The sequence below is a fragment of the Manacus vitellinus genome, unplaced genomic scaffold (genome assembly GCF_001715985.3).
Source record: "Manacus vitellinus isolate BGI_N305 unplaced genomic scaffold, ASM171598v3 scaffold_31_pilon, whole genome shotgun sequence".
In the NCBI taxonomy this organism is placed as follows: domain Eukaryota; kingdom Metazoa; phylum Chordata; class Aves; order Passeriformes; family Pipridae; genus Manacus; species Manacus vitellinus.
The window spans coordinates 3,325,255-3,350,301 of NW_021940379.1; the positions used below are offsets into that span (position 1 = coordinate 3,325,255).

Sequence of the window (25,047 nt, forward strand, 5' to 3'; positions counted from 1 at the left end):
CTCCTGGAGTGCTGTGTCCAGTTCTGGGCTCCTCAGGATGAGACAAGTTTCTGCTGGAAAGGGTCCAGCAGAGGCCACAGAGATGCTGAAGGGACTGGAGCATCTCCCTTAGGAGGAGAGACTGGGGAAGCTGGGCCTGGTTAGTCTGGAGAAGGCTGAGGGGGGATCCCAGCAATCCATATAAATACCTCCAAGGGGTGTCAGAGGATGGTGCCAAACCCTTTCCAGTGGTGCCCAGTGACAGGATGAGGAGCAATGGTCATAAACTGAAACACAAGTTCCACCTCAACATGAGGAAGAACTTCTTTCCATGGACGGTGGCAGAACCCTGGAGCTGCCCAGGGAGGGCGCGGATTCTCCCTCTCTGGAGACATTCCAAACCCACTTGGACATGTTCCTGTGTCACCTGCTCCAGGTGACCCTTCCTTGGCAGGGGGGTTGGACTGGATGACATCCAGATGTTCCTTCCAATCCTAATGACCTTCCCCTATATCACAGTTGCTCCAAGCCCTGTCCAACCTGGCCTTGGACACTTCCAGGGATGGGGCAGCCACAGCCTCTCTGGGCAACCTGTGCCAGGGCCTCCCCACCCTCTGAGTAAGGAACTTCCTCTCAACATCTAACCTAAATCCACCTCTTTCAGTTTTATTCTACCAAGCCCTTTGGTGATAATCTTTAAATACGAGAAAAGAAGGTTTATTATTCAAAAATCCACTTCCAGTGAGCTTCTAGATGCCATTATTTTTTTTCCCTAGGCTGTGAATGGGATATATATAAAAATAATAACCATAGGCTGTAGGAACAAAAAGCTTTTAACCAGAAGATTACATTAAAGAAACCCCAGCAGTACAAACCCCACCAAGGCTTTGGGAAAGCTTTACATAAGAACATACAGGGCCAAGAGCAAGGCAGGCCTTTGCCAAAAAGAGGAACAGACAAAAGTGGCTGAAAATAAAAATGGCCCACAAATCAAATTTACCCCTACAAAGAGTTGGATACAGTCTGCTGATTTCTGCAGAAAGGATCTATTTTTGGAGCAAGTCAGATACAAGAACTGAGTCAAAAAAAATCAGTGTGTAATTGCCACGTGAAGGACACAGTCCTGGCAGCTTTAGGAGTAGGAGCAGGTACCTCACACAGTCCAACTTCTGGATTTGCACTGACACCATGTTTTATTTCAAAATCAGGTCACCTTTTTTTGGAAATCCTTATGCTCCTCAACAAGCTTTAGATGTGCTCTGAACTTTCACACATGGCTTAATAAAAATGTCATTTTTTTCCAATAATAGCTTGCAATTTTAGTCAAAGCAACTGAAAAAATAGAAAAGCCTTGTGAATACAATGTTGGAACAAGATATGGCACACTCCCCACATTTCTCATGCAAGAGATTGCTTGAAGACACCTTCAGAAATATCAGTGGAGTTTGGTTTTAAAAACTTCTGTGTCATCTAAACTCTGTCTATTCGGATTCGCCTTGAACTGCCAAACTATACACATATTTTTGTTAATAATCTTACATTAAAGCATAAGAGCTCCATGCAGTCACTGTAACAGGGTAAAAGCTGCCCCACAGATGATCCAAACCAAGCAAACCCCAACATTTTCCCTTTCTGTCTGTTAAGGACTTGCCAAAAAACAATCCTCCCAAGCACAGATGTTTTAGGGAGTAACGTGGGCCTGACAGAGCTGAGATCTGGTGACTGTGCTGGCAGCTGCACCTGCCACTCCTGCCTTAATTTGGGCAGATCTTGATGAATCATATTCTTAACATGTGATTTGAGATCACTTTTACTGCTTTTGCCTAAATTGTAACCACGTCGGTGGTCTTTAAACGAGGATCTTTGACTCCGCCGGCTACTCCGTGGGTGAAAAGGAGCACTTGGAGAGGTTCTATTAATAAAAGACTTGCCCTCACTGAGCCTTCTGGGTCGTGCCAAAGCAGCATTAAAAGATTTCAATCTATTACTGCAAGATGTCCCACTTACTTCTGTCACCAAGTAACAAGTGGCGGTGCCTCGCTGCAGCTCCGTAATCCCCCGTGGTTTTACACATCACCAGAGAGAGAGGTGCAGAAGGGATTCCTCCCAGGAATGTTAATTTGGGCTTAATTTAACAATCTGCAAAATTTTAGAGTAAAGTTAAAAAAGACAAACTTAATTTCAGGTTGGATGTTAACGCCCACAAGAGGAGTCACAGAATCACAGAATGGTTTGGGTTGGAAGGGACCTTAAAGACCATTTAGTTCCAAACCCCTCTAGTGGATGGGACACCTTCCACTATCCCAGGTTGCTCCAAGCCCCGTCCAACCTGGCCTTGAAGACTTCCAGGGATGGGGCAGCCACAGCTTTTCTGGGCAATCTTTGCCAGGGCCTCCCCACCCTCACAGGGAAGATTTTTTCCTAACATCTAATCTAACCAAACTCTCTGTCAGTCTGAAGTCATTCCCCTTTGTCCTGTCACTCCAGGTCTTGTCAAAAGTCTCTCTTCATCTTTCTTGTAGCTCCCTTCAGGTACTGGAAGGCCACAATTAGGTCACTCCAGAGCCTTCTCTTCTTCAGGCTGAACAATCCCAATTCCCTCAGCCTTTCCTCCCAGCAGAGCTGCTCCAGCCCTCTGATCACCTTGGTGGCCTCCTCTGGCCTCGCTGCTGGACACAGCACTGCAGGTGGTGCCTCACAGGAGCAGAGCAGAGAGGCAGAATCCCCCCCTCGACCTGCTGGCCACACTCCTTTGGATGCAACCCAGGATACAACTGGCTTTCTCATTATAGTTTTCACTTTGTCATTATGATATTCACTTTTTCTACCAGAGACACACAGCACTGTGCAACTACCTGTGACAAGGTTTTCAGGCTGCAGAGACTTGGTTCAACAGGTTCAGCACAGAAATGGAAGGATCCCCAATCCCAGACAGAGGCCATTTCCTGCTTGAGGAGCTCAGGGATGTTACTCAGGGGCTATTTTAGGTAAGATAAAAGATGACTTTTTCAACTCTGTTACCTAATCTTGAATTTAATGTAACCAACATCATCTCTCATTGCTTATTTGGAATTTGGAGGGCTGGTTTTTAGGCGTTTGAGCTCATTTAAATAGACTTTAAAAGTGTATTTTGAGTGTTCTTTGTACCACGCACTGAAGGATTGTCAGCAGAGTTCACACTTCAGCTTCAGAGCCTTGCACAGAAACATCAGAACCAGATGTTTGCCATTTCCTTTCTCCTCCCAGCTCTGCACAAGCTGCTGCAGGCCAGCCTTTATCTCATCTCCCTCCCCTCCTTGCCCAGCCACGCCACCAGTTCCGTGTTTCCACCCAAAGCCATCGTGCTTTATTTTCAGGAAATGTCAGCAAATTGACCTTTGTAACATAATAGCTGGAGTTACTTCCCTGGTTTCATATTCAGACATAGTTCAATGAGTTCATTGAGGGCTGGGAAACGATCATTAATTACGCCAGCAGCAACTAACTACAATGTTAAGTTTCTTAAATGTAAATGTATTCTAGAAAATTACTCCCCGCTTGATTTGCCTCCTCCTCCCCCTCTCACCACCCCCAGGCATGAATCAGGAGCAGAGCAACGAAATCCCCGGGGACATGCAGATGTATAATAACATTGAGTTTTGTTTTGCTCTCACTTACAAAAATGAGAACTATTATAATAATTGGAGTATTTTCTTTGGGAATACAATGCCTTAATGAAGTACTTTAAACAACTTATTGAGAAAATAAAAACTTACGTGTGGAAACGTCTTTGTTGCATCACAATTAACTTGCAAATCCAAACAGGGGTGAATTCACTCCGTGGTGTTCTCCATCTGTAACATGGAAACACTCCTGTCAGAGCAGAGAGAATATGTATTGGAGAGGCAGGTTCATGTAAATTTTACTGTATAAAAGATGTAACTTTTTACTCCTTGGGGCGCTTGATTTCTGGAAAACTCCATCTTGCACCCTGTGTAGAACAAACAATGTTTCTGTTCTAAACTCAGACTCTGTGTCTGTGTTTAGAGAGCTCCTAAAATTGGCAGTAGCCCCACCAAGCCACTGCCTGTGGTCACCTCTGCCTCACCTGGTACAAGTGTGGCCATCTCTGGTAGTCACAGAATCACTGAGTCATTACAGCTGGAAAAGACCTCAAAGATCATCAAGTCCAACCTGTGACTTTTCACCACCTTGTAAACTCAGCCATATTGCAAAGTGCCACATCCACTTGTTGTATCCCAGGATTCAGTTGCTCACTGCCAGCTCACATTGAGTCTTCCATCACCCATCACCCCCAAGTCGTTCTCTGCAAGGACACTCCCCTCCACACCCTCTCCAGGCAGCCTGTTCCAGTGCACAGTCACTCCTGATGGGCTGTGGCCACCCCACAGCCCATGGCCACGGTTCCCCACAGCCCACGGCCACGGCTCCTCACAGCCCATGGCCACGGCTCCTCACAGCCCATGGCCACTGCTCTCCACAGCCCGTGGTCACGGCTCCCCACAGCCTGTGGCCATACCTCTCCACAGCCCGTCCCAGAGCTCTTCAGAGCCCGTCCCATGGCTCCCCACAGCCCGGGGCAGCCCTGGGGAAGGAGCCCCAGGGCGACGCCTCGAGGCCTTCTCTCCCCGGCCACTTCTCTCCCCGGAACGTCTCTCCCGCGCTCAGAGCGCCGGACCGTCCCCCCGGTGCCGTCGCACAGCTCCCCCCATTCCTCCCCTCCCCTTCGCCCCTCCGAATTGGCCACGGCGGTCGCGCGCGCGCCGGCAGCGGCGGCGCGATTGGGCGGCGGGGCGGGGCGCGCGCGTCTCCGGGCGACGGGGCGGTGGCGCCCGGACCCCGCGGTCCCCCGCGCCGCAGGCGAGCGTGCACGAGAGCCTGTACTTCAACCCCATCTGAAGCAACGCGTCCGTGCAACAGCGAACGTGTTCGGCGTCCGCGACTGGGTCCACCCCGCACAAGATGGCCCTGCTCGTGCTCCTCAGCGAGCTGGCCGCGCCGGCGCGCCAGCTCGGCCTGCCTGGAGCGCCGCCGCCTCAACCGCAAATGACCTGCTGCAGCTGCTGCAGGTCGGGCGGGCCTGGGGCGGAAGGGAGCGTGGGGGGGAGCCGTGGTGTCGTGGCCCTGTTGTCGCGACAATGTCGCTGTGCTCCGCAGGGTCCGACATGGCGCTGTTCGCGGCTGCCGCGCGCCTCGAGGAGTGCTGCCCGCAGCTCGCAGCCGTCCCACATCAAGTGCGGAAACCGCCTCGGGCGGGGGCCGGGCGTTGGCGGGGAGAGTGCCGGGGCCGCGTTTGGAACATCCTCCGCTCTGTCCGTGTCGGCCCTGACACCGAAAAACTGCTCCGAAACGTGCAAACGTCCAGTTTTAAAAGTCACGCTTTGGGGGCAAAACTGTGCTCCTGCACTTCTCTTACGTCTCATCAGCAGATTCTGAAAGGTACAAACCAGACGTGGAAGGCACCAGGTTTAAAGTTGCTATGGTACAGGAGGTCTGTTCTCACACATAACTCGCTGAAGCAGCAACAGTTCCAAAAATCTGATCAAAGGTTTTAAATTTTTAAAATTAAAAAAAATTTAAAAAATTTTGGGTTCCTATTTGTTCTGTTACAGTAGCCATATTTTCTAATTATTATTTTTATTAAAATAGCTATTTTAAAAGGGAAAAATTACTTATTATTATAATCATCATTATTTTTATAATTATCACTATTATTATTGAATATTTGTCTCACGAGTATAAAAACCTTCTGGCCCCAGTGAATGAGTTACCACTTGGTTCTGTCTGTGTTTACTCATTTATGCCTGAAACAGGAGAGTATTTTATTTGATGTCTATATGAATACCCTAAAAAAAAATGCTGTTCTCTCTCCCTGTTTAGGTTAAAACTTATGGTAGAAGGAGAACTGAAAGATATGGAGCAGTTTTTTGATGACCTTTCAGACTCATTTACAGGAACAGAGCCAGAAGTTCATAAAACAAGTGTAGTAGGTAAATAATTGCTATCCATAAATTATTTTTGCTGTGATATCACTATAGTTGCTGTAGTTTCGTCAGAATACAGCTTTGCTTTTCTTTTTGGGGAGGTGTAAGATTTTTCTCTTGCTCAGGTGTTTCATCTTTAACAATAATTTTGCATATTGTCAGGCTGTTACTGATTTTAACAATTTTTCTGTGATCAGATAATTTGTGAGATTTGCACCAAAATTAAGACCAGATTTACACCTTGGAAAAAATGAGTTTTATCACTTGGTAGGCTGTGATGAGGCTCATTAATTTCTATGAAATTTCTCATTAATTTCTGTTAAATGAGAAATGAAACGATGTGGTTTAAGCTCTCGGTCATGGTGTTTCCCTTTCCAGGTCTGTTCCTGCGCCACATGATCCTGGCATACAACAAACTCTCTTTCAGCCAGGTCTATAAACTTTACACAGCCCTTCAGCAGTACTTCCAAAGGGATGAGAAGAAGAGTGGAGCTGATGAGAGTGACATGGAACTCACAAATCCAGAGGAGCTGGATGGGAAAATGGAGAAGGAAGAACTCGACGGACCATTAAGGTGATATATTCACACTAAAACCTTTTCTGCCTCCTAAAGAAATCAATCCTGGATTTTTTTAAAGCCTCCTAAACCCGGGCTGAGGTGTGTGGCTACTTCTTAGTGCCACCATGTGGTAGCTGTTGTCAGTGGCTCATGGAAGGTGGCAGTGCCTCATCCTCACTTGAGGAATCACGGGCTGAAGGGCAGTTGCTGCCCACAATTTCCCCACTGCTGCTTGACTCCCCTGGTTGTCATGTGCTGAAGCTGTTGGAGGGTCACTTCCAGCTAGGAAAGCTTGCTCAGTAAGGAGAAGTTGAGCTTAATGTTTTTGGCTTTCCTCTCCACCCCTCTCCTAATAAAAGAACTCACTCTCTTTACCTCAAAAAGAAGCAAATATTGAGAGTTTTCACCTGCTAAAGAAGTATAAGAATAATCCTAAAAGTATTTTCTGTATCCATACATTTAAAATGTACTTTCTAAACTGTCTTTGTATAAACCTGTGCTTGTGCAGGAGTTGCTGCAGCAGCAGTCAGACAGCAGCTTTGGGGTCTGACTGGGTGCTCTACTTACTGTTTTCCCATGGGATAAACTTCTGGCAGAACAGCTGTTTTCTGGAGTGATGCGTGTGGCCAAAGTGCCACTTCATTTCACTGGGACAATCTGCAGAAGAAAGGAAAAACAGGGCAAATTCAGTTGAATGTGCCAACCCCAAATCATCTCTCTCTCTTTTCCTTTAGGGTTTTTTAGGGTGTATTTAGGATAAAGTTCCTGTCTACTATGGTTTCTGCAGGTTGAAGATTACAATTAAACTGTGTGAAATCATTTGGATTGCTGGCTTTGATGCAGTAAATTTTACTCTTCGTTAAGTTTTCTCAGTTTTCAGTCCTGCTTTGAGCTTTAATATCTCATAAAACTTTATAAAGCAAAAACTGTGGAGTATCTGATAAAGTGTATTTTCCTTATTCTATTTCCTCGCCCCTGTTTGTAACCAGAGCGTTTCTTACCAGGGAAGAAGAGATATCCTGCAGTGGTCCTCTTTCCCAGAAGCAAGCAGAGTATTTTCTGTCTCAGCAGGTATATTAATTCTGAATAAAGTGGGGTAAATGTTCCATAACATGAATTTCACCTTGACTTTTATCCACAGTGTCAGACACGATGTTAAATCTGTAAAAGATTTGTTGATATCTTGCATGTTGTTGCTCAGTGTGAGCACTTGGGGCTCAGAGTGTTTTATCTAGACATCACCATATGCTGATATTTGGTTCTGGGAAGGTCCTTCCGCTCTCCCTGCTCGCCTCAGATCTGATGTCTGTGAAATGTGCAGTTTTGTTGATTATTCCAGCTGGTAAATACAAAATGGAGCAGAAATACACATGGGCACAAATGTCAGGAAATCAGTATTCAGTAATGCTTATTCTAGTTACTGGATTATTGCAATTTTTTTATTAATTGAACTACTTGCCAAAGCAAACTCTGAATTCAGTTGTATTTATTTTCCTGAATTTTTTTTTGTGAGAAGATACATGTAATTCCAGTGAGAAATATGTTGTGTTAATTATTCAAGGGGAAATTTCACCAGAATTCTTTTAAGTACCTTTAAACAGTCCTTTGAAAAAGCTTTTGTGTGACTTGGTCTCTCTGATCTCTGGAAAGTGAACACTATAATTTAATACAGAATAAAACTGACACTGATGTTTCAGTGTCACAGTAGACAGAGCTGTTACAAAAGCTCCTTTAATGTTCTCTCCAAGCAGATAACAACCTGACAGTCCTGTATCACAATGCATTTATAACCCTCTTGATGGAGTTACGTATCTTACTTTTCAAATTTTATTCCAGGCTTCTTTATTAAAGAATGATGAGACAAAGGCTCTTACTCCAGCATCTTTACAAAAAGAATTGAACAACTTGTTAAAATTTAATCCAGACATTGCTGAAGCAGTAAGTACCATTTTCTTTATCCAAAATGGTTGTAAAGGGATTTCTTATCTCTAGGCTGGGATTATTTGGGAGCAATTTATTCTCTATTGAAATATAAGCAGATGATAAAAATGTGAGCAAGTTGCATGTAAATGTTTAGTAATTCAGACTGAAACTCCTGAAGGCACAGAAACCTTAATTAAGCTTCCCTGCATGTCTGGCTTCATGCACAGATATAAGCCTCTTAATTTTGGTGGGACTGAGTGCACTCTTGTTTAACTAAACCTAAAACTTACTTCTCTTTCCCACATTTTCTAAGGAATTTCAGGCCTCATATTCCCACAGTTTAAAAATCAATATTAAGTGCAATATCTGTGCTTAATAATAATTTATACAGAAAACCCAGACAATTCCCACTGAGGGTTGTTTCCAGACCTGTGCTGTGAGCACTTGCCTTGTTCCTGAACAGCTTGTTCTTGAGCAAATTCCATGAGTTCCCAGTCAACTCTTTCCTGCTTTCCTTTCTAACTCTTCCTCCCTGGGCTGAAGCAGACAGGATTTTTTGCTCCTGTTTGGACATGTATCCTTGAAAGGGCTGCCATAGTCCTGGGCTGGACTTCACAACTCCATAAGTCCTCTCCAATGTTATCTTGTCTCACATAAAGGAATTGCCCTGCCTGGGTCTCAAAGCCAAAAAGAAAACACAATTTTAACATTTCCTTTCTGTCTGCACAGCATTTGGAAGCAGTGCTGATGTTTCTAAGTATCTTGAGTGCAGACACAGTGGGAGTTGTGCCTCCATTTCCCCTTTCACATTACACATAAATGCAGGGATTCTACTTTTGTGATTCTGCCTATGCAGAGATCTCAAACTGGGTGGGATCGTTCTGACTGCCAGATCTTGGCCTATGGGACACCAACTGTTAGGGACAACAACCAGTTTTGCCCAAGAAATTGTCCAGTTTTATCCAGAAATTCTGCACAGGTAGTATCAGTGTTGCTGCAGCTTTCTGGCCATGCAGCATTTCATGGCTGCAGGTGCTGACCAACCTTTCTCGGTAAGAAAATAGACAGTAATTATAAACACAAACTGTGTTTGAACGTCTGTATCGTTAAAGCTGGGTTTTCTCCATTTTTTTTTAGCATTATTTAAGCTACTTGAACAGTCTCAGAGTGAAGGATGTCTTCAGTTCCACACACAGCCTCCTCCACTACTTTGACCGGCTGATCCTGACGGGAGCAGAGAGCAAGAGCAACGGGGACGAGGGATACGGGCGGAGCCTGCGCTACGCTGCCCTCAACCTGGCGGCCCTGCACTGCCGCTTCGGCCACTAGTGAGGGCTGCCCTGTGCCACACAGCTCACGGCCATCCTGGGGCACCTCAGAGTGCTCACACACACCCCTTTCCTTCCGAAAATCCCTTTAGGAAAAGGGGCTTTCTCTGGTTCAACAGTTGGGTCGGGATTTTCTTGGGATCTCGGTTTGTTTCTATTTTGACGCTTGTTTGGTTTCCATAAGAACTGAACCATCTAAGAGCTGACATTTGTCTGTGTCCTGTCCCTGTTTCCTGGGTGTTTAAGTTCTCAGTCACTGCATTTCCATGACCTCAGTGGACATGGATGCCTATTTTCAGCCATATTCTCAAGGAATTGTGGTTGGTTTTCTGTTAACATTTGAGTCAACATAGAGCTGACGATCTGGAAAAAAGCATAATTAAAAAAAAGCCATCTGAGCTTTTAAAAATGCCATAGGAGTGGCATTTATTTTGTTGATAAAGCTGGCCTTCCCATCTCCATGTATGGTTTGCATTTATTGATTGCTGCCTGGAGGCATCATGTGAAAGGAGTGGAGAGGGGAAGGGCACTGCAAAATTGAGAGCAACAACAATTTCTACACAGATACTAAATGCAACCCCTGTTCAAACAATAACTTGGCACATTGGCATGTATAGGGTTTGAAAGCCCACATAGGGGTTCCAGTTGGCATTTTGGCCTCACAAGTAGAATGTGTTGCTGAGTGCCAGGAGGAAAACACAGGCCTTCTCAGCAGTCTGTTAAATCAGAGTTATCTTCTGAGTGCCATATGCATAATTTAGATCAATGTTCCTCTGTCTCAGAATGCTGTATCTTAAGCATTGTGGGAATTCTAACTGTTCTCCCTCTGTTTGCTCACAGCCAGCAGGCTGAACTTGCCCTCCAGGAAGCCATTCGGATTGCCCAGGAGTCCAACGACCATGTCTGCTTGCAGCACTGCCTGGTGAGAGCTGCCCTGAAATAGGGGGGATTGAGTCATTCTGCTCAGGGAACTGTTGCAGAACTTCTCTTATAGCAGGATCTCACCCAGGGCATCAGTAATTTGGCTGTTCAGCAGTGGGGTGACATTGTTTCTGGCAGGTGGGGCACCCAGGGCAGCAAACTTCAGGGTCGTGGGATGGCTTTGTTGCAGCTCGGGATTAATTTCTTAAACAGGAGTTGTGACCCCAGAGATCTCAATATTGAGCTCCAAGTTTAGTCTTAGATGTTTTAAACAGACAAAGTCTTTCATAAGCTTCCTTCTTCCTGTCTGTTGAGTTCTCAAAGAGTAACCAGCTGCCTTTTGAGCAAACAAAAATTAGAGGGAAAGACTTGGATTTCTCTATGTTTTTTCCCTGTAATCAACATTATAATGAATTGGCATCAATGGTACAAACTCCTGAGGTACTGCACTCCACAGTTACCAGAACAGTGGGATTTCTGTGCATCACTGACTCTCTAGCATTGGCTGCTGCCACACCAGTGTCCCACCCTGCACTTCTGATGTATTTTGCTGTGCAGCATTTAGTGAAGTTTCCTCAGAATCATTAATTCTGAAGTTGTTTGTATTTCCAGTGAGATTTTGTGCATTCTGTAACAAGTAAGCCAAGCTAAAGGTGCTGCAGCCATTGGCTATTTGCAACGAGATTTTAATTTTTTCCCTTGCTAGAGCTGGTTGTACATCCTGGAGCAGAAGATCTTCGATAGCTGTGTCCTGCTGGAGCACTCTGTGAACAAATCTTTACACTTTGGGTTGCCAGTGAGTCCATTTCCTCCGTCCTTAACTTCATTCTGGGAGAAACCCATGTGGTGATGGGAGTGTGTGATTAGAGATTTGGGGTTTGTGGCTGGTCTGTTCAAAATATGTAACTGAATTCCAACAAATCTATTTTAACACCCCAAAATGTGGCTGTTTCTGCGAGTTTTGCTCTTCATGTTAACAAAGCAGAGTTCAGTTGCTTTAATGCCAGAGCACTGCTTTTCCTCCTAAATTTTTTTATTTTTCAAGCAGAAAAACTCTGTGGCTACTGGCCCCAGGCACCATTTTGGCACAATGTGGTGCTCTGAGGAGGTTCTTATTCCTCTACCTTCTCTGAAACCCAGTGCTGATGCCTCTGGCAGGGCTTTGAACACATGTTTACTTGTCCCAGCTGTGAAATCTTCCAAGCCTGCCTTCCCCTTTGGTGGTTTGTGCCCTAAATCTGTTGGCTGTCAATGTTTAGTTCTGTCTTTCCCAAATCTGTGATTACTTTGTTAAGAGAATTGTTCTAAAATGGACTAAACTGCTGGTTTTGGGAGATGAGAACAGATGTGGCTGCTTGGTGGGGAAGGGGAGGGAAGGCTCTGTGTTTTCACAGCTGTTCCATCACTGGAGAAATCCAGGTACTGATCCTGTCCTCCTCTGTAAGATTTCTGTGTGGGGGAGTGGAAATTACCTTTTACATCCAACAAAATGACATTCACATATGTGTGGGTGTGCATAAGTGGGTATTTAAAGAAGTGCCTGGAGCAGTGTTCCTTTGTCTGTGCTGAGTAACCTCACGTCTTTTGGGGATTTTTTTATTAGTTTAGAACTCTGCTCCAGTGTGATTTGCAAGCCTGGTGTGCTGTGTTGTCTTTCAATGCTGTTGGTATGGGTTTTTTTCCTTCTTCCCAGTATCTTGCTTCCTTGGGAATACAGTCCTTGGTTCAGCAAAGAGCTTTTGCAGGAAAGGCTGCCAACAAACTAATGGATGCCTTAAAAGATTCTGATCTGCTGCATTGGAAGCACAGCCTGTCAGAGCTCATTGACATCAGCACAGCACAGAAAACAGCCATTTGGAGATTATATGGCCGCAGGTATTTGGGTTGTTTGGAACCCCTTGGTTACCTCACTGCACTTGTTAGCACATAATGCACTTATATAGGTGTAACAAGTGTCTGTGTCTCTGCACTGCACTAAAATGAAGCAATCAGACTCTGATTCAGTACAGGTTCAGTGCAATTATTTCCATTCTCTTGTGTTGCTTTAAAACTTGTGCTGAAGAAAAGATTGAGTTTCCATTTACTAGTGGCAAATAGATCATAAATTTTTCCTTAGCCCCCCTTTTCAGAATCTTTTTGCTTAGACTGTCTGCAGCTTTCAGTCTGTAGTACTTGATGTGCCTGCACAGTCCAGAATCCCTGGATAGCAGTTGTTTTACAAGTTTTCCTTCTTCCCAAGGCCCCTGACTCACCAGAAAATGCAGCCTGTTGTCATAACAAAACTGTAGATTAAAAACGGTGGTTGTTTACTCCTTGAAAACTAAAAGCTGTTTCTCTTGCACAAGCACCATGGCACTTCAACAAGCCCAAACACTGCTGAGCATGAACAGTCTGGAGGCTGTGAACGTGGGCGTGCAGCAGAACAACACCGAGTCCTTTGCTGTGGTGTTGTGTCACCTGGCTGAGCTCCACGCAGAGCAGGTGAGTTCTGGGGCTACTTGCACAAAATGTCATCTGGTGAGAGGAGCTGTGGGTGTTGCTGACAGAGAGTGCAAGATTTGGCCTTTAATGTCTGCATTGTGGGCAAAGACAATGCAGGGTGTTTGCTTGGCAAGTTGTTTCCCTGAGGGTTGTGTTGAAAGGGAGGGGAGTGGTGCCCATTAATCAAAGTGTTGTTCTGTGTTCCAGGGGTACTTTGCAGCTGCTGCTGAAATACTGAAACACCTGAAGGAAAGATTCCCTCCCAACAGTCAGCATGCACAGGTAGAATCTTCATAATTTAGCCTGTAAGTTATGTAACTATTATACAGTAGGATCTGAATCCCATTGCTCCAGAATTCTTCCTCTGTATGCCTTGGGCTATACATTTTCTCATTTCCCTTGGCTCCTGTCCTTGTGGGAGGCTGTGCAGCATCAGCTTTTCTACAAAACTGTGGAAAAGCTGCCTCTGTTGTTTTCAAACTGGTGAGACATTTCTCCCATTGCAGCCTCCTAAGATAAAGCTGTTTAAATAGAAATTTCATTAACAGAGGAATATACATCTGCTTCATGAGCACATATAGGAATTAAATGCTCTGCATTGATTTGGAGCTTCGAAGTTCTGTCTAATTAGTGCTCCTTATTTTGATATATTACAATCCAGAAATAACTGAGAGAATAGGCTAATGGGCTGGGTTTTGTGTGACTCTGGAAAACACATTACTACAGGAGCCTGTACTACAGGATTTACATTGGGGTGTTTAAGATCCCAGTAAATATAGTCTGGTCCTTCTGTTTTCACCACAGAACAAATCAAAGCATTAGTAATGATTTAGAAGAGCCTTTTTACTTCAAATGCAGTCAAGTAGGTGAGCTTCCATATTGAAACATTAATCCAGACCTGAGCATTTCTGTCAAGGACAGTAATTTAGTAAATCCAATAATTGGACAGTGGAGTTGGTGTGTCTAGACATAAATACCCACAGGGGAAAAGAAAAAGTAAATTCTGCCTTGGGATGAGAAAACGAGCAGGCACAACTTCTAAAACTTGTTCCTGGATGTTCTTTGTTTAGCTTTGGATGCTGTTTGATCAGAAAATACAGTTTGAGCGAGCCATGAACGATGGCAGATATCACATAGCAGATTCTCTTGTAGCAGGAATTACAGCACTTAACAGCATTGAAGGTGTGTACAGGTAAGAAGTCATGGATCTTCATACACTTGCAGGTGTGTCCTGTGAAGATAATGAATTTAGCAGAATGATTGCTGGCAGTCATGTGTGCTTACATGTTTTTCCCTTTCCAGAACTAATACAGTCATATGCTGTCTAACCTGTAGGGCTTATTCTCTTAGAGCATGTCCTGCAATAATAATTTCTTCTTGCTTCTCTGGACATTTTAAGAACAGGAATAGCTGAAGTTGCTGTTATTCTAGAGTTGTAGATCTGTTGTGAAAACAATTTAAAATCTGCTGTGGTAGCTGTACTCAGACCTGAGCACATAGCAGATTTTTATGTCAAATAGCTGGGGAAGGAGCTCAGGCCTTGAGCATCTCCCTCTGTGCCCTGGTTTTCACAAAATAGAACAACGTGATTTTTTTTTTCTCTCACCTTAATGGGTTCTTGTTTCTAAATGAGAATGACGTGTTAAAAATAGAGTTAAAACTCATTTGGTGAGTATGAAAACCAACTGACTGTTTAAAGCAATTCCTTCTTGATTTTCAATGAGGCAAAACACGTAAAAGCAGCCAGTGCCAGTCAGCCAGGAGATCAGTATTCAAGCTGTGGGACCTGATGCTTGTCCTTCTGGAATTGGACTGATCATGAATTCCCTGATCTTTAAATATTCTGCTCACTGTCTGGTTCAGGGTGTTTGTACCATCCCCTGCTGCCGTGCAGTTGGCCCTGACTTCCCTATTCTTGTGTTTTCCTGTTGCTCCATATCCTTGTTACCTCAAGCCAATTTTAGCTGCTTTACCTCATACCTGTTTTTCTCACAGATAATGACTTGTGCTTTCTAGCTTGCATGGCCTCCCACTTCTGCTGCCTTTTTGGCCTTTGTTTTTGGCAATCCCTGGTTTCTATCTAAAGCAGTTTTATGAGTTTGATCCTTTCTGTCTGGGAGTTGTCCAGTTGGCACCAGAGAGATCTGTTTTTGCTCCTGCCTGTGTGTGTACCAGGCGTGCATTTTGTCAAGGTGCCAGTCTGCAGTTACAAGAAACAGGGGTCACAAAATAGAGACCTGTTTTACCATGTCCTGAAGAGCAGAATTGTATCTAAAATACAAAAACAGAGCGATGTTTTCTTTCTACCACGGCAGAAAAGCCATTGTATTGAAAGCCCAAAATCAAATGTCAGAGGCACACAAACTTCTGCAGAAATTGTTGATCCACTGCCAGAAAACCAAGAACACCGAGATGGTGATTAGGTAAGAATGTTTCATTTTCAGAGTATTAAAGCCACTTTGCAGTGATTAGAATCAGCCATTTCAATTTGTCTGTGTTCAGACTTCACTAGTCTTCAGATTACCTGCTGTGATTTTGAGATTACAGAATCATTTCAGTTATTAATCATGCTATGGAGGAATCCTCAAAATATTGTGGCATTGAAACCTACATATATTTAAAATGTAAACTAAAAGGTGGTCAACTTCAAATTCCACAAAGATTTATGGAAAAAGGAAACACTGCATCTAAAATAAATAGGAAATAGTAATATGTGTGTGGTTGTACCTTAGTGCAAACCTTCAGAGTAGTTACAGTGTTGTTTAATCTCTTGTATCTCAGTGGCATTTCCTCTTAGGGGTGTAATTTAAGTTTATAGTATGTGCAGTAATGTAATTAATAATAAAACCAATACTGTTACGGATGGAAAAATTCCTTGGGAAACAAGCTTTCAGCAATGTTTGTAATTCCTTCCCTCTGTTTTGTCAGGGTGCTGCTGTCAATAGCAGAGCTGTACTGGAGATCTTCGTGTCACACCATAGCCCTGCCTGTGCTGCTGCAGGCCCTCGCCCTGGCTCGGGAGTACAGCCTGCAGTACTTGGCTTCTGAAACTGTGCTCAACTTGGCTTTCTCCCAGGTAAGTCTGATTTGTGTTTTCACAGGGCTGTAGGGTAACATTTATTCCAGGGTTCTGGATGCTGTTTTTACTCCTGTGAGATTTAAGAACACAGCCTTGTTGGAATTAAATGATTGATTCTCAAGAAGCGTACTTGGAACGTAAAAGCTTTCGAGGAAGTTAATAAAAGTTGAGTTTTGTGTGTATCACTGAAAGGTATAGTTATTGCATATAATTAAGCAGCATAAATTTGTCCTGCCTTAATTTCTTTGGTTATTTTTTATGCTGGTATTCTGGCTTTCAAGGAGTTCGGGTTGCCTCGTGTATTAAAAATAATGCTGGCAATGAGTTGAGTTATATTGTTTATTCTGAGAGATGTGGCTGTCAGCACTGACTCAGTGGAGAAGCCATTCCCAATCATTTCAGATAGCAGCTCATTTCTGCTGACAAGTTTAATCTGAAAGAGAATTGTGGGGGGAAAAGTTGACAAAAAGAATAATAATTGTCCTACACCCTTGTCTGTAGTGCATTGTATTATTAGAAACAGATGTGACTTCCCTGAAGAAGCTCCTACCAGTGGATTCCAGTATGACACCAGCAAGTATTTCTCTTCCAGCTGATCCTTGGCATTCCTGAACAAGCCCTGAATATCCTGCACATGGCAATAGAACCCATCTTGGCCCACGGAGCTGTCCTGGACAAAGGCTGTGCCATGTTCTTGGTGGCCAAATGTCAGGTGGCTTCTGCAGCTTCCTACTCTCCACAAAAGAAGATTGAAGGTAGTGTGAAGGGTAATTCTCCTCACTGAAACTGTGCTCAGAAGCGCAAGCCAGTGTTGATACTGGTGTCCTGCTACACCATTACCATTAAAAAAGTGTGTTACCTGGTTAGCAGATACAAAATTAAGTTGGAATTAGTTATTCACCAGTTGTTTATGCTGGAACCTTGTTTGTCTGCACACTTTCACACCATATTTTGCAGCAAAGGCTGAATAACAGAAACCAGCTAGAAGACCATGTTGCTAAGACACCAGTGGTTTTGAAAAGCTGAGGAATTTATAATTGGGCTCCTTAGAATTGAGCTCCATTGCTTGGAGTTGTTATTGTGATATTGTCTTAAATACCTGTCCCCCTTTTGCCCACAGCTTTAGAATCTGCCATCTTGAACCTGAATGAAGCCAAGACTTACTTTGCCAAGGTGGACTGCAAAGAGCAGCTCAGAGACGTTCTCTACTTCCAGGCCCGGCTGTTCCACACCCTCGGCAAGACCCAGGAAAGGAACAAATGTGCCATGTTGTTCCGGCAGTTGCACCAGGAACTGCCAGCACACGGTGTCCCCTTAATCAATTCCTTCAAATGATGCATTTCAAGATGAGACTTGTTTGTTTTTCTGGGTTTGGGGTTTTTTTTTACAAACATCTTTATTATATTCAATCATCCGTGTTTCGGAATAACTGCCAATAAATCATGGTCTGGCACTGAACAAACCTGTGTTTTGTTTGTAGTGACAAGGGCAAGTGTTGCTTTCAACCCATTTCCTTTTTATTCTGCACTTGAAATTAAGAATTGAATGGGGAGAAAAGAGAAAAGCCCCTCTTGACTGTGTTATAAGCATGCTGAGGGGGGTAGCACAGTCATGATAAAAAACAGTGTTTGTTCTTAGTAGTGACATTTCCAGAATCAGTGCTGGCTTTATGAAGACTGGGGCACAAAAAATAGTGAGAAGTGGAAGCAAAGCTCCTTTGTGCTCCTTTTAAGTGGTGTGGAATGGGGAGTCTGATTTAAAACATGTCCTTGCTTTTAACCTGTCTGCAGTCACTGTTCATGCTGTAGAAACAGATGGAGCTGCCAGAAGGGTTCAGTCAGAGGTGTAACGGTGCAAAGTCCCGGGGCTGTGGTTACACGTGTCCTTGTGCAGAGAAAAAAAAGCCCCAGCTCTGCTGAAATGTTTTTAATTTGTGTGTTCTCCCCTCAGTGCTGTGTATCATTCACCTGCTCTGCTTTTATGGGTGAAGGGGCCCACAGGAAACTGGAGAGAGACTTTGGACAATGCCATGAAGTGACAGGACAAGGGGGAATGGCTTCCCACTGCCAGAGGGCAGGGTTAGATGGGATATTAGGAAGAAATTCTTCCCTATGAGGGTGGTGAGGCCCTGGCACAGGTTGCCCAGAGAAGCTGTGGCTGTCCCATCCCTGGAAGTGTCCAAGGCCAGGTTGGACAGGAGCTTGGAGCAACCTGGGATAGTAGAAGGTGTCCCTGCCCATGGCAGTGGACATGTTGGAACAAGATAGTCTTAAGAGCCCTTCTAACCCAAACCATTCCATGATTCTGTAACTGAATAGCCAATGTGCTGACGTTGTCTTCTAGCAATTAGATGCTCACTTTGGAAGAAAATTTCCTGTTGACTGTATTGTGGGATTTCAGGGCAGATGGGATTGCACTTTTGTGAGTGTAAACCTCTTGTAAGTGAACCTTGGGGAGGGGTGTGCCAGTCACCCTGTGACTGTATAAAAGCTGAACATCATTTAACACCTGGAGATCCCCTGCCTGAAAGCAATAGATTTAACTGTGGCATTGTCAGCAAGAGAAAGCAAGACCAGACCTAAACCTGGGTTTGCTGGAGCCCTGCCAGGTAAGGAGGAAAAGAGAAGTGGTTGAGACAAGGGTAGTCCAGAGTTAGTTTACACATCCTGCTAATTAGTGCTGCATCGTGGCTGTTGGCAGATCATCGGGGCCTTGATTTTAAAACAGTGACTTCCCAACAGCAAAGAGGAACCCAGCTTTGTGGGAATGCTGGTGTTGGTGGCTTGTCCCTTCTCAGCTATGTTTTAATCACTGTCAAGGGGTTCAGTCTTTAAAATGTTTGGAGCACCTACTATGTTACAGCAAGTGCATAAGCTTGATTTCTAGAGTGGCTTTCAAGATGCTGGTCAAAATAGCAGCGTTTATCAAGGAAGCTGGCATGGGAGCCTGGCTCTGCTCCGGGAGCTTTTACAGTGTCAAAGTGGTGCCCACAAACAGGTCTCAAAGCAAAAAGAGGAAGAGGGTTTGGCCAGCTGTGGCTTTCACATCTACTCGAGGCTGAAGCTGTTGCTTCATGAAAAGCAGAGTCCATCTGAAAAACACAGGTGAGCTCTGCACAGGAATGGTGCTGGATGGGATCGTGCTCCAGAAGAAAAGCCAAGTAATTTGCATGGACAAAGTAAGGGCTGTTTCCCCAGGGCTAGTGCAAGCCGGGGTGTTATAAAGGGTTCTGTCCCACCACTGCAGAGCTGCAACCCGTGTGGGGGCTGTGTTTGGTGGGGGCAATGGCCTGGCAGTGGCAGCTGTGACATTCCCAAACAACTGGTTTCCAAAGCTCCCCTTCAGGTGATGATTTGGGAAACCGCTCAGCGAAGGTCCGGGAGAGCTGGCACAGGTAACCCAGTTCGCACCCAGCCTCTGGAAACGCGCGAGACGCGGAGAGGGAAGGGGCGGCGAGGGATAGCGGGGTTCGTGTCCCCGAGGCAGGACAGGGGAGCCCGCAGCGGGAGCGGGACCGCGGGAGCTCCGCGCTGCATCCCGCGGGGAGGCGAGGCGGGGCAGCGCGGCCCGAGGGGGGATAAAACCGGAAAATAATAATTATGCGTAAACGAAAGAACAAAACCCACCCCAAGAGTGGCTTGCGGGGGGTGGGCGGACAGGATGCGGCTGCCCGGGGGGGAAACCTGCCCTTCCCGGGGCGGAGCGGGGCCCCTCCCTCCCTCCCTCCTTCCATCGCTCCCTCCCTCTTCTCCCTCCTTCCCTCTCCTCGCTGCCGCCGCGGAGCGGAACTGAAAGCGAAGGCGGCACCGGGCGGCCGCGCTCCGGCCCAGGGCTGCGGGGTCTGCGGGGTCGCGGGGCCGCTCCCGCCGGCGGAGCGGCGCGTCCCGCCAGGTCGGTGCTGCGGGAGCGGGCGGGGAGGCCGGGCGGGCCCGCGCGGGGGATGCGGCCGCGGAGACAAAGCCGCGCCCGGAAGGGACCGTGCGGGCGGGGCCGGGATGGAGCCGGGGACGGAGCGGGGAGCCGGGGATGGAGCCGGGGTGGAGCTGGGCTGCGAGCGGCAAGCGGCATCGCCTCGGCGGGGCTCCCCGCGGATTCGGGGCCGGCCTGTGCGGGCACTCGGGCTGTCATTTCCCCATCCGCTCCCACGAGCTGCGCCGTGGCCGCCCCGGCCCCGCACACATCCCGCTCCCGCCGGCCCCGACACGCGCCGCGGGACCCGGCGGCATCCCGGGAGCGGGGATGGGACAGGGCGGGGTGTCCCACAGACCCCATGGGGCTCCTGCCCGCGGGGGGCTGAGCGCTGGGACCAGGGGTGCCAGGGAAAGATAGGCCACGGGGTTGGGAAAAGGGGGGAATTTTTAAGGTCAAGGGGCAAATGAGAGGCCAGAAGATGTAGCTGGTGGAGCAACTGCGTACAAGGGACAGGTCTCGTTAGAAACAGCCACAGGTTGGGTTGCTGCGAGTGACCGAGTGTGGATAGGAGGTGGGATGCAGCCCTGTGGCCACGTGCACGGCACGGAGCATCAGGAGCATGGAGGTGACAGTAAAGACCAAAAGCAGAAGTGAGATGACCACAGGAAGCTGGTGTGATGGAACTGCGGGCTGTTTGTGTGGCTGTGAAATGCTACAGGGGCAGAAACCAGCCCTGGGGACAGGACTAGGTGGTCCTCGGGGCCAGGGGGACCGTGCTGGGGAGAGGGTGTGTGGTAGCTGTGGGCACTGGAGTTCCCCTTCATGGCCCCAACTGGAGAGACAGCCCTTCTCCTGGGAGAAGGAGCCCTGTCCTTCTCCTGGCCCCTTTCCATCAGCACTTTGTTTTGGGAAAAATAGCCAACAAACCCCAGAAGCCCATACCTGAGTGTGCCACGAGGGGTGTCTGATGGATCAGCCCTGTTCCAGGAAGGTAATTTGGAGGAGGCTTTGCTTTCAGCTCGGCCCTAATGTCTTTTAAGTGGCATTCAGAAAGTGCAGAGCTGCTCTCCTTTCCTCTCTTGTGGCCATTGCAGGCTGGAGCTGATGTTCCCAGGAAAGCCGGGAGCCGTTTGACAATGCTGGACAAGCTGATGGTGGTGGCCTGAGCTCATCCCAGCCTGTGCTCAAATGCAATGTCTGGAGCTTACTCTTGTCTTGGGATACTCATTATATATTCCTTAATCCTCAAGATTATAAAAAATCTTGGTAAAGATGTTTTTGTGACTCCTATTGAAACCTGCCTCTGGGTTTCACCCCACTACAATGCTCCCAGCCTGGCTTTGCATTTTTTCCCCAGTTCTTTCCCTGGTGTTGGATGAGCCAGGCAGCACAAGAGGCTCTTCTGTTTGCCCCAGGGATGATGAAAAGCTTCTCTGCTTCTGCACAGGGGCTGAGTGTAGATAGGGCCTGGTGCCTGTTTCCAGTATCTCATAATTTTGGGTGTCCTCTGACTTCTAGAGAAGCAGCTGAGAGATTTTTTTCCCATTAAAAGTCAGGTGGGGGTGCATATGGTCTTTGTATACTACAGTGACTAATATATTTCTGGCAAGGTCTGCACTCACCCGTAGGAAGGGAAAGTGTGATCGATGCCCCCATTGCTGCAGATGACACCACTCCTGGCACGGGCACTTCCACCGCTGACCGTGACCAGGGAAAGCAAAATAGCCACTGGACTCAGCCCAGGGAGACCAATAACTGCCCCAGGCTGGCCCCAGTTGGCTTTTAACCACAGACCTTCAGTGGCAGCAGGGGAGGATCCTCTGTGAATAAAATCCGCTCTGGTTTAGGAGGTTTGAGTTCAGTTTTGTGAGCAGCTTGTTTTGCAGTGTGGGAGCTGACCCCCAAGGAAGGATGGATGGAGGTGTCACTGCTGAGCTGCCACCACATCTTACTGCCTTGGGAGGGTCTGATCCTGACACTGTGTCTGGCCTTGCCACAGGGAAGCACGTGGAGGGGGGAAGGCGAGTGCGTGGCAGCACCATCCCTTCGCCTGCCCTGCATGTGGGTAGAGAAGCAGCTCCAGGGAGGGAAGGGCAGGCTGAGGCATCCATGTGTTCCCATTTAAATCTCGTGCTGGCTGCAAGGTGTCATCCTCTGCACTCCCCCAAAATCAGTCGGCGTGTTCCCATCCGGGGGTGGCTGCATCCCAGCAGGAAGCAGGCAGGATCCAGGCAGAGAGCAAGCGCTCACAGCAGAGCTGGGGCGGCCCGAGGGGGCTGTGGAATCACTTCACTCTCGTGGGGGCCGATTTCACTCCCATTCATTTCCGCTTAAGCCACGTGGGCACTGAGCAAGAGGCAGAGCTGCTGCCAGGGCTTCACAGACCTCTTTTCATTTTAATATCCCTCTCCTTGCTGAATTAGATGCGAGACTGATTGCTTCGATAATCCTGCTGCAGCCGCTATGGGTTATATATGGATTGCAGCCAAGAGCTGTGCCGATAAATCATTCCTATACACCAGGCTGTTATATTTCCTGAGGATTTTGTGGGCATGTGCTGCTCCCTTTTACATAAGGATCTGCTGGAGTTCATACCAGAATGTGCTGCTTTTCCCCAGGCAAGGACCCGGATGGGTTGGTGAAGCCAGACCCTCCAGGCTGTATTTCCCCTGTTTGGATTTATTCCCCCCCCATCCCAGCTACTTTACTTTTCCCTCTGGCTGGGAATACGGTTGTTTTCCTCCACCTCCTCTTCCTCAGCCTCCTGATGTGCTTATTAAGGATAACAGGGCTGTGTTCAACAGTGTGACCCCACTTTTGGGTTTCTCCTGGGGAAGGTGTCATCTCACAGGACAGTGTCTGCAAAACTCTGTCCTCTGACCCTCTGCACACATGCAAAGGGAAAACCCCTCAGATTTTCCACTCCAGCCAACGTTACGATGGGGCTTGGATGACTTTTAGCCTGTTTACAGAGCCTGGGGAAGCCTGCTTGAATTAATCAGACTTGATATGTTTATCCTGGTCAAGCCAATTAACTCCCGCCAGCCAGGACACGCTCAGCTCTTAAGTGTGACAAGACTTCATAACTCAATTTTGCTGTAGCCTGGCAAAGTTTAGCAGGAATCCTTGGAAATTTGGATGCTTGGGGGGCAGGATGGGATGCCTAGCAGTGCTGTGCCACTGCTGGGGACCGGTACTGCTGCCAGTGATGTTCCTGGGATGGCTTCATCCTGGGGCTGCCCTGATGAGCTGCCTTTTTTGGTGCGGCCGCGGTGCCCGGTGAGGGTACAGGGCACAGCATTCGGGATCGGCTCCGGCTTCAGGGGCAGCTATTTATATGTGCCCGCTGGAGAGGTGCCCACAGCAAGCCAGGCAAATGGCAACTGGCCTTGAGATGCATCCCTGTGGATTCAGGATGAATGGGGGGGCCTGCCTGTTTGTTTTAATCCATTTGGGAGTGCATTAAAACACGCTGCCGTGGGCTGCCAGCAGCGCCGAGGGGGAATTTGGCTTGGCTGGTGACTCCCGGCTCTCTCATCCAGCAAAACCCCGTCCAGGAGCGGATTCAGCCCCACCAAATGCGGCGTTTCTGAAATAGTTTGTCCTTGTTGCTGTTTGTTGGCTTATTTATAGCCTCCCCATCCCTGTGCTTCTCCATGCCTCGAAGCAGCCAAGCAGTGCCGGGTTGGCTTTAGCTCCAGGCCGATCCCACTCGGGCAAAAAGGCTCCGGTTTATAGACTGGTGTTGAAAACAGCAATTAGGCCATTGTGAAGCCTCGAGGACGGGGGAGACGATTTGATTTCTGTACTTGACCCATAATTTCTGCTGGGCTGATTCACAGTGGTTGTGGTGCGGGTGCATCACGGAAACTTCAATGGAGATGAGTGGAGCTAATTTTAACCGGCCGCCTCGTCGAGGTGTGGGAACCAGGCAGAAAAACGCCTCAGACCCTGTTCCTGCTTCAGGGCTGGTTGTTTCAGGATATTTTTTTTCTCTTCTTTCTGCGGCAACTTGTTAACCTAGAAATTAAAAACAGCACCAGTGTTGCAGCAGGGAAGGGTGATGGTTTACAGCCAATCGCCCATCGAACTGCCCTGGCTGCTGCAGCACGTGTCAATTAAGACAATTTTTCCCCCTTTTAAAATTATTATTTCATTATTTGATTTTTTTAATTCTTTGTTGCTAACAGTTTTCTCATTTATCTCAAGGTCCAGGGACCTAAGTTTTGCACAGAAGGCCATAAGGGAACCCGGGGCGAGGAAGAGAAATCACTGACAATGACAAGCTGTGGGAAGAGGGAGTGAGCTGGGGGGGTGATCCTGCACCCCATGGTTGGTAAGTGGGTCCCTGTGCCCCTGAACTGCTTCCTTTGGGGGATGTTTGGCAGAGATGCGCCCGCTCCGAGCACTAAAGTAGGGAACTCAACAATATTTATGCCACTGCAGTGCAAGCTGTAAAATAACACCTTGGGGTATTTCTGTAGTGGAAATGATGGAATTATTATTTCCTGGAAGTGTTTAAATAAAAAGGGTGGAAGGAGCAGTGGCAGCAGCCTTGGGGCTGAGGCTGTCTCCAGCCTGGGGTCTGCTCCGTGGCAGGGTGGGTGCACATCCCCAGTGCCATCGTGTGCCACTGCCCCTGGCTTTACCATTCTCCACGGACGGAATAAATCAATCTGTAGAGCAATGACCGGTGGGAGGAAATCCTGCTTTCCAGGGAAGCCTGGCTGACCCACCCTGTGTTTGCAGGGACACCTCCCCGTGGCAGCATGGCCAGGATGAGGCCGTCGCCCACCCCACACCGCCACGTGTCCCCGGGATCTCGCCCGCCCCGCGGCCCCTCTGCCGTGCCGGAGGCTGCGGCTGAGCCCCCGCGGCGCT

General features: G+C 47.2%; 1 protein-coding gene and 2 long non-coding RNA genes across 4 annotated transcripts; 2 read left to right on the top strand and 1 right to left on the bottom strand.

Annotated features, from left to right (window-relative positions):
• Positions 1-680: 680 nt before the first annotated feature.
• On the bottom strand, positions 681-4,670 carry LOC108640327. 2 transcript variants are annotated; one of them, XR_001921092.1, is made up of 3 exons: positions 4,499-4,670; positions 3,735-3,831; positions 681-2,118 (listed from the first exon to the last, which is right to left on the bottom strand). It is a non-coding gene; the product is annotated as an uncharacterized LOC108640327 (long non-coding RNA). The 2 variants fall into 2 exon arrangements; XR_001921093.1 differs by lacking the exon at positions 681-2,118 and adding an exon at positions 2,666-2,957.
• A 1,193-nt stretch (positions 4,671-5,863) lies between these two features.
• ANAPC5 (anaphase promoting complex subunit 5) lies at positions 5,864-17,716 on the top strand. Its single transcript, XM_008926667.3, has 15 exons — positions 5,864-5,969; positions 6,342-6,537; positions 7,527-7,593; positions 8,359-8,460; positions 9,583-9,773; positions 10,614-10,695; positions 11,401-11,490; positions 12,388-12,569; positions 13,040-13,175; positions 13,383-13,457; positions 14,246-14,367; positions 15,491-15,598; positions 16,104-16,251; positions 16,847-17,009; positions 17,375-17,716. The coding sequence occupies exons 1-15, from the start codon at positions 5,870-5,872 to the stop codon at positions 17,587-17,589; spliced, it is 1,977 nt and encodes a 658-aa protein (XP_008924915.2). The 5' UTR covers positions 5,864-5,869; the 3' UTR covers positions 17,590-17,716.
• Positions 17,717-20,081: 2,365 nt separating this feature from the next.
• Positions 20,082-25,020, top strand: LOC108640330. The gene is made up of 3 exons (XR_001921095.3): positions 20,082-20,145; positions 24,376-24,502; positions 24,916-25,020. It is a non-coding gene; the product is annotated as an uncharacterized LOC108640330 (long non-coding RNA).
• Positions 25,021-25,047: the final 27 nt, after the last annotated feature.